The sequence below is a fragment of the Gavialis gangeticus genome, unplaced genomic scaffold (assembly GCF_001723915.1).
Source record: "Gavialis gangeticus isolate Ggan-Ray unplaced genomic scaffold, GavGan_comp1, whole genome shotgun sequence".
Lineage (NCBI taxonomy): Eukaryota > Metazoa > Chordata > Crocodylia > Gavialidae > Gavialis > Gavialis gangeticus.
This window is the reverse complement of record NW_017729032.1, coordinates 212,512,971-212,522,133: the sequence shown is the minus strand read 5'-3', so window position 1 is coordinate 212,522,133 and position 9,163 is coordinate 212,512,971. Positions and strand designations below refer to the sequence as shown.

Here is a 9,163-nt window from a genome sequence, read left to right as displayed (position 1 = left end):
GGGGGGGGCGGGGGGGGGGCAGATGGTGAAGCACATCTGATATATAAACAAGAAGGCATTTGAAGACATTTGGTCATTATGTGCATGTTTGCTTGATTTATGTCGGTCTCCCACAAGCTATTCTGGCTTTATGTGTATGGACATTTTTGTACGTGTGCATATTGGCCTCTGCTCTTTGATAATGTGGTCTTTGGAGTCAGTGTCAATCTATTTGTATCATTGGCTCCTGGCATTATCTTAAGAGGTGTGGTTAAGTATGTAACTAAACTTCATAGTTTTGTCCCTGTTAAACTGCTTTATTATCAGGGTGCATTCTGGTGAAGTCTCTCCTTCAGTTGATCCAAAGTTCTGGTCAAGAATCAGAAGAAGGTCATTGCAAAGGTACTGTAGGGTTGTGCATGTCTGTGCGTCTTCCTTTATCATGCCATCTTTTTCTTTCACTCTTATTCCACTCATTTTCATTTTGGAGTTAGAGTTTTTGTAAAGTTTTAACCAGGTATTCTGGCTAATAGAAATGGTACTTTTCTCTTCAGAGTAGATCACCCAGATAATAGATTGTAGATGCTTCTTTACAATTAGTAATATATTCTTATTATGAATATTTCCTTGAATAATGTAAATTTGTTAAATAAGGAATGCTTTCTGACTGATGGAAAAATAGAGAGAAGGATAACAATTATAAGGGGACAAGAACTTGAGACAGAATTAAAAATGTCCAGCCAAAGCAAGGACATCTCTATGTAGAAATACCTAAGAAGTCTATATAAAAATGAATGGAAGGGAGAATACTGAGGGAAATATTATAATACCATGATATAAATTCATAGCTGGTACATAGATAGATCTCATTATATAAATCTATGATTTGTCCTCGTTGGGCATACCACATTGGCTGCCTGATCTCAAAAAAGGATACTTGCAGTATTAGACAGCAATCAAGGATGAACAGTGAGAATGATTAAGGACAAGGAAGACCTCTCATATAAAGAAAAACTTAAAAGAATGGCATGGCTTACTTTAGGAAGGGGATGAATAAGAGGGAACAAGGTAGAAGTGTGCAAAATAATGAATGTTTTAGACTAGTAGACGGAAATTTCCCTTTCATTATTTTTCTCACTACAAGGCCAAGCACACATACAATGATAATTGGCATTGACAAATACAAAATTGCTGTGTTTTTCAACATAGCAGAATATGAGCCTGTAGTACTCATTGCCACAAGTTATAAAGAGTTTTACAAGACTATAACAAGAGGCTCCTATAACAGTAACCATTTTTTAGCAAGAGCTTTTAAAAGGATTCAGCCCCTCTAGATTCAGGATATAAGGCAATCTCTGTTTCTTGTGGGAATTTTTTATTCTCATGGAGAGATTATTCTGCAATTGGCTACAGCAGAGTTTCTTCCTCTGAAGTGTCTGGCACTAGCCACTGTCCATGACAACATATCAGATCACTGCTCTGATACAGTTTGTCAATTCCTGTCTTCCTGTATTAATGCAACAGAAAGGAGAAGACGCACTTTTCCAGAGAAAGGAAACCAACATGAATTTTCCAAAAGAGGGAAGAAATTGAGGATGATGCAGGAATAAGTGAGGCAAGTCAGAATATACAAAGTTTAAAACAAATGAAAAAAAATCCTGGGATTCAACAGGATCAATTCAGCAAGGATTCAGAAGGAAGGCAGCAAGACCATGGGAACAACTGGCTAACAGAAATACGAACTAAGAGAGAAGGAAACCAAAGACTGGAGAAAAGCTATTTTAACTTGTATATAACTTACTGAAGATTCAGAAGCCCACTGATCTCTCAAGCTGGCTAAAGAAGTAATGAGAACATTGGGAATGGGAGGTGGCTTCAGTTAAGGGTTGAAAGGGAGATTTCGTGGACCACGTAGTACATGTAATGAAAGAACATGTCTTGGTCAATGCAAGACGTGGTCCATAATATAGCTGCCACCCAAGAAGTAACCCTGCAAAGGACATGTGCCTCCCAGGCTCCTCCCTGCTGTAATGGTGGGACTGTCTTGCAGTAGCCTTGCAGGGTCTGATTACTCTTCACATCTGCTCCACTTCCTGGTGCGTTGAGGGAAGATGGTAGAACTCACACCTCGGAGTCCTGCTCAAGCTTTGGGGAGCCAGCTGTAACCCTCTTCTACACACAAAGCAGAGATCAAGGTAGGGTGTGCAGGAGATGGGACTTATTCCCCTGTACGTAAAGTGTTCATAAAGGCCAATATTTTTCTTCCCTTCAGAAACTCAAAGCTATTTGTGGAAGGGAACTAATTTTAACAAATCATTACTTGTGGCTGGAAGCAGAGACTGATGGGGAATGGGCTTTAGTAGGCAATGGTCGATCCTCTGGATCATGGCGTACACGTGAGAGACGTGTGCAGGTGCCTGATTAATCCATTTTTACAGAGTCCTGTTTTAAAGGGTGACAATATCAACATCAGGGCAGATTTGGGGCCCTTTTGTGTCATTAAGTTCGGCACCAGAGTCTTTTGATTAAATGGCATGCATTTTTCTTAGTACGTTTCCCATTAGAAGCTACGTATGCTCATGTTAAGGTGCCTTTTCCTTTGGTGACAATGTTTAAATTCTAAGCTTGTTTAAATAGCAGTTGCTTGTATGCTGCTTCCCCCTCACCTCCCTCCCTTCGGTTTCCTCCTGTTGTTCTTTTTCAGATCACTTGGCCTTTTTTCCTGTTTATTATCCGGACATACTGTGCAGCGTATGTGCTGAGGTGACTGTCACATAAAAGATCTCTTGCTGGGATCATCAGAGCGCTGCTATTTTTTTAAATGTATGTTTTAATTGATCCTGGAATACGAAAATGAGCTTAATGATTAGGACAAAATCAGAATGATTTACAGCCTGATTATAATAATAATAATACCAAAGTTTAACTTTTCCCCAGAAAAAGAGTAACTCAATTACAGCTGTATTCAGTAAACGAAATGCTGTTTTATTAACATAACAGGAAAGTGCAACAGCAAACAATTATTTTCTTGTCCTAGGCTGGCACATACGTATACCACCACTGCATCTTGAATTTCCTGAGAGTTTCTTTTAAGTAGTTGCAAGGAAAAACATATCTTTTTTCTCTGGTTCATAAAAATGAATCACTTATTAAAGTTTCTCTTTGAGCCAAACAGTGGAACAAAACAATGCTTGTTGTGTGAACTGCCAAAGCACAAAGGATGCATAGGGGTTTTTTTTTTAGAGCAGGAAGTTTTGTTATTGGAAACTACTACAATGTGCCCTGTCCTTGCACTACATAACCCTGTCTGGTCCTGAAAGCAGTGTCTTTTTACTTGCCTCATCAAAGTGGCACAGGCAACCTTCCACTGCACTCTGTGGGCTTTGTTCAGCCCTGGGTGTCCTCACACTTAATCTCCATCCGGACTGAACTGGGATGCACAGTAAACAAACTTCAAGAGTCTGGTGGTTCAATGATTGCTGTGTTTGCACAGGTCAGGGCCCACTGCTAGAATGCTGATTTTGTGAATTTACCTTCTGTTTTCCATGGACTGTTTGAAACTGGTGCGCTCTATTATAAACAGTCTTGATGAGTTTTCAGGTGCAACATTTTTTTTCCAAGCTCTCCTTTATGTATTCATGGGTCTATGCTGTTTCCCTGTAACTTAGTTATATGTTTAGCAAATGTTTATTAAATCACTTGTGGAAGTTAATTGGTCATACTTAAATTTTGTCTGGTTTAGATTGCCTGAAGTGCTTGGAGAGGCATGGTTAGTGTACTGATCCTATGTTCTAGCCCAAGCATCAAAATCGTTAATTTTAATGTAATCTGTTTCCTGAGTACATTGGTAGGATTTGTGTTAAAAAAATAGTCTCTTCTCCTTTCTTTTTACATGAGAAGAAATCTATTTAATATCTTTCCAAAAATAAAATACTAACATAGGCATTCAGCTTGGTCAGACTCTTTTCCAGGCTTTTTCCTTATATGGCATTCAGTAAAGTCAAATAATTACTTTTTCTTTGAAAAAAATTACTAGCTTCAGTAGCAAATACTATACGATAATAACTTTTTTTATTCCAGGTGGTTTTCTTCCCTATAAATATGTAATGTTTCTATTTGCTATTGATCAGTATTTTTAAATGGTTTTAAGAATCAGTTATGTACTCTGACTTCATGTAATAACTTAATTATTTTTCTATTTCCTCTTCTTAGGACTGAAGCACTGAAAATGGAAGCCACTCAGATCAATATGTCAAGTGCTCCACTCATTAATGGTGGCATCAATGCTCAGCTCAAGACACACAGACCTCGTGTGATGTCCAAAAGTGGCCATAGCAATGTGAGGATTGACAAAGTGGATGGTATATACCTGCTTTATCTTCAAGATTTGTGGACCACAGTTATAGACATGAAGTGGAGATACAAGCTTACCTTGTTTGCTGCTACTTTTGTGATGACCTGGTTCCTCTTTGGAGTTATCTATTATGCTATTGCATTTCTCCATGGAGATTTAGAAAGGAATCCATTCTCTGATAAGCATGTACCTTGTGTTGAGAAAGTAAACTCACTAACTGGAGCATTTCTTTTTTCTTTGGAGTCACAGACGACCATTGGTTATGGCTTCCGTTTCATCACAGAAGAGTGTCCTCATGCCATTTTCCTACTGGTTGCCCAACTGGTTATTACAACCTTGATTGAGATCTTTATCACTGGTACTTTCCTGGCCAAAATTGCAAGACCCAAAAAACGGGCTGAGACTATTAAGTTCAGTCACTGTGCTGTAATTACCAAGCACAATGGAGAACTTTGCCTTGTAATCAGAGTGGCAAACATGCGGAAAAGCCTTCTGATTCAGTGTCAGCTGTCTGGGAAACTTCTTCAAACCTATGAAACCAAAGAAGGGGAGAAGATCCTTCTCAACCAAGACAGTGTCAAATTCCATGTTGACTCCTCTTCAGAAAGTCCTTTTTTGATTTTACCTTTGACCTTTTACCATATATTGGATGAAAATAGCCCTTTAAGAGATCTCACCCCCCAGAACCTAAAAGAAAAAGATTTTGAACTGGTTGTTTTCTTGAATGCCACAGTAGAGTCTACCAGTGCTGTCTGCCAAAGCAGAACTTCTTATATTCCAGACGAGATCCACTGGGGTTATGAATTTGTACCTGTAATTTCTCTTTCTCCAAGTGGAAAATATGTTGCTGATTTTAGTCAGTTTGAGAAAATCAGAAGAACCACAGATTCTACCTTTTATATTATGGACTCTGAAAAACAGAAACTAGAAGAAAAGTACAGACAGGAAGATCAGAGAGAGAGAGAACTGAGAACAATATTATTACAGCAAAGCAATGTTTGATTGTATGTGCAAAATTGAACATTAGTAACTTTTATCTACAAACTGAAACAGAAGCATATTCTCTATGCTGTATACCTGTTACGAAGGCAGAGCGGAGACCTCTTCAGCAAATAGCTTTGGCCTGGAGTATCTATCCCTTTGTCAGGTTGAGGTGTTAAGTATTTTTAAATTAGATGGCATTTCTTTGCTTATATTATTAACCTAATACAATAGGGTTTATGTTATGATTTTGCCATCTCCCAATTGGTAAAGCAGACATGCTACTTACCATTTGATAAGTGTAGTTTGATACATTAGGCAGATTTCTTCAAATATTTATTTGTCAGGGTTTAATTATAAATATGTGATCTCAGACACAGCATACAGTTCTTTTTCAAATAGATATGCTCCTTTAATAAGTGTATTCTCATACCAGATATATATTTGCACGGGCTTCCTGGGACTGAAAATATACCAGTATGACAAAAATGGTTCAGCCAATGGGGAAAGATTCTTCACCTGGTAAAGGCCTTCTTGAATGAAAGGCAATGACTTGCATACTAATAGCTTTGCTGGGTTGTGGTAAATGGTGCTCTTTGTTGCACGAGGGGCCTTTTGTTCCTTAAATACTAATTTTTTATCATGTTACTGGTTTATATGTAGTAGCTAAAGAGGAAGCGAAAGGCAGGTAACAAAAAATCAAAATGGTAATTCACAAAGGTTAAAACTGACTTTGATAGACCTATTGCTATTATAAAGTGTAAATAGTTTATAACAGTAGCATAACAATACATTTCTACAGATTATTTGCTTTGCTATAGGTTGTAATGAGTCTTGGTTAAAAGAAATCTGAATGACTTCTGTAGACAATATTGACATGTTTTACATCTTTCTGCCTTAATGGACATACATTCCTTTGATCCATTTCCATTAAACCAGGTCCATTAGACCATTCCATTAATGAAGGGATTTCATTTGAGTGATTACTGATTTCTTTGTGGCACCACAAGACGGTGTAATACTGTACTTAGATTCTGAAACAACAAAATACTTAGCATATTCAGTTATATATAACAAAAAACAAAGAATACAGTTGATTTCTTCAAATGATCATATAGTGGGGAGTAAACCCCATTCAAGAGGAAAACCACCACATGGAGCAGTGTTGGGTTTGTAACATACTTGCTGTATGTAGAAGAGCTGTCAGATAGAATTTAAGGCAAAGGTACATGAGCAAATTATTATGAGGTAAGTGAGGATGGGGTTTTTCCTTGTATCAACTACTCCACATTACCTGCCACTGTGCACATCTGACCCTGTGGAAGCTAACTGAAAGCACCTTAGTCTATTAATGAAAAAAGAAGACTAGGAAACTTAACTAATAATACTTAAAGGTCCAGGGCTTTAGGATTAGGCAATGACTCCCGGATTAGGTAATAACTGAGCAGTAGTTTTGAGGATCTAAATTTTGGATTTAGATGGCTAAAGTGGCAGTTAGATGTCCAAATCTTTTTGTCCATTGAGCTTTTCCATGCATACCATCAGGGTAAATTGCCCTGAAGCACTGTCTATTCCATTCCACTCTCAGGGCCTATTCATTAAATCACACTGAAGAAGCTTGTCATCCAAGGTAAATACCATTCACGTTCAAAGAAAGCATTATAAAGTTGAATGCTCCAAAACTGCCAGCAAAAACAGCCTTTGATTTTAAACAAGCCAACAACACAAGGTAAACATGGTAAAGCTCTGGCAAATGAAGCCAGGTTACATTAGGTAACAATATGTTGAACAATAAGATATGATACAGGCTTTTATTTTAGGTTGAAAACAAATTCCCATCTTGTAATGATCTAAATATTTTCCTTTCTGCCTTCATGCAGGTGTTTAACTCTCACTGGTATTATTATAAGTTTGGTGTACATCTGGAATGGAAAATAGGTCTCTCTGCAATATACTAGTGGTATAGAACTAAACGTAATAGGTTATTTAAACAAAATGACATGTTAAACTGTTAACTGCTGGGTTTTAGACCAGAGATTTATGACTAGAACCTTATCTGGTACAACATAGTGTAGCTCTACTGCTATGCTGATTTGTTCCAGTTGAGGATTGGGACTCAGAGATCTGGCATCAGGAAAACCATCACTGACATATCTAGACCAAACATCCATCCTGTGAGGGGAAAAAGATTTATGCACGTGTGATTTACGGAATGAGTTGAGCACTCTTCATTTTTGCAGGCTGTATTCTCTCATTTTCTTCAGTTCACTGGGAGTTGGGAAACCCAAAGTGATGGGCATGCTTAGTTAAAATCCTTGGATGTCTTTACATATGCTCTGGGTGGTTGTGGGGACAGGGTAGGAGGTGTTAATTAGAGCGGCTTTCAGGAGCTGCTTTAGTTAAAATGCCTACAGTGCCCTGTCTATTCAGCTTCAAAATGACGGCGGGGGCATTTTAACTAAAGCTTGTTTGATGAGCTTTAGTTAAAGCACCTCTGCCACCATTTTGAAATGCAGGGATGTTGAATACACATGGTGCTGAGGCTGCTCGATCTGTTTCAATTAATCAGTCTCAATTAATTGAGTCTACTCCAATGTGTTCTAATTAGAATGTGTTGGAGCACATGTCTGGCATGTGTATATGTGCCCCTCATTTAAAAATGGCCTATAATCTATATTAATATATCAAGATTGGTAACTACTAGACTTTTTATAGACTTTCTGGTGCTAATCCATACACTGAGAAAGATGCTAGTTCACTTTTACATGATCCAAACTAGAGCTGGGCCAACTCCAAAGAATAGGATCATAGGCCTGGAAAGGACCTCATCAGATCATCTAGTTCAGCCCCCTGCTCAGGGCAGGGTCATCCCTGATTCAACCATTCCAGAAAAGTGTCTTTCTAATCTGCTCTTGACAACATCCAGGGGTGAGGATTCCACACCTTCACTAGGTTGCCTGTTCCAAGGCTTAACCACCCTCATAGTCAGAAAATTGTTCCTAATCTCCAATCCAATTTAGAGGCCATTGATTGTAATTCTGTCCCTTACAGCTGCAGAGACTAGTTTGTCTCCATCTTCTTTAAGTGTCTGATGACTTATCAAATCCCTCCCAGCCTCTCTTCATCAAACTAAATAATCCTAGGTCTTTCAGGCTGTCCTCATAAATTGTTTTTGGATCTCTAATATTTTTTGTCACCCTCCACTGGATTCCTTCTAATCTGTCCACTTCATTCTTGAACTGTGGGACCCAAAACTAGACACACTACTCCAGGTGAGGCCTCATTGGTGCTGAAGAAAGAAGAATCACTTCCTTTCATTTGTAAGTGACACGCCTGTTTGTACAACCCATTACGCTGTTGGATTTTTTTTTCCCAACAAGAGCACACTGTTGTCTCATTTTCAGCTTATGATCCACTGTAACACCCAGGTCCTTCTCTGCAGTACTGCAACCTAGTCAATCATTCCCCGGCCTATATAGGTGCATGCAATTATTCTGACCCAAGTGCAGGGCTTTGCGCTTGTCCTTTTAGAATTTCATTGGCTTGATTTTGGGCCATTGCTTCAGTTTATCCCGATCATTCTGGATCATAGCCCTACCATCCGAAGTGTCTACAACTCCACCCTACTTAGTTTCATCATCCAGATCTTTAATTGGAGTACTGCATCCAGTTTTGGGCTCCAGAATTCAAAAAGGATGTGGAGAAGCTTGAGAGAGTCCAGAGAAGAGCCACGCCAGAAGTCAGGAAAACAGACCTTATGACGACAGGCTGAGAGCCATGGGGCTCTTTAGCCTGGAAAAGCGCAGGCTCAGGGGTGATCTGATGGCCACCTATAAGTTTATCAGGGGT

General features: G+C 38.8%; 1 protein-coding gene and 1 long non-coding RNA gene across 7 annotated transcripts in view; both read left to right on the top strand.

Annotated features, from left to right (window-relative positions):
* The window catches only part of KCNJ15 (potassium voltage-gated channel subfamily J member 15), a 48,967-nt gene that overhangs the window by 36,042 nt on the left and 3,762 nt on the right, over positions 1–9,163 (top strand). Inside the window, exons 1-2 of one of the 6 annotated variants that reach the window (XM_019525110.1) lie at positions 2,139–2,174; positions 4,192–6,283. The exons of 2 other annotated variants lie outside the window; for them this stretch is intronic. In XM_019525110.1, the coding sequence (XP_019380655.1) occupies positions 4,208–5,335 (1,128 nt within the window). In that variant the 5' untranslated portion in view covers positions 2,139–2,174; positions 4,192–4,207 and the 3' untranslated portion in view covers positions 5,336–6,283. Of the gene's footprint in view, positions 1–2,138; positions 2,175–2,619; positions 2,669–3,315; positions 3,473–4,187; positions 6,284–9,163 lie in introns of those variants that run through there. 3 more of the 6 variants (XM_019525108.1, XM_019525109.1, XM_019525107.1) reach the window with 3 other exon arrangements.
* The window catches only part of LOC109303059, a 17,013-nt gene continuing 8,247 nt past the window's right edge, over positions 398–9,163 (top strand). The window contains exons 1-2 of the long non-coding RNA XR_002099003.1: positions 398–408; positions 3,371–3,376. This is a non-coding gene — a long non-coding RNA (uncharacterized LOC109303059). The remainder of the gene's footprint in view (positions 409–3,370; positions 3,377–9,163) is intronic.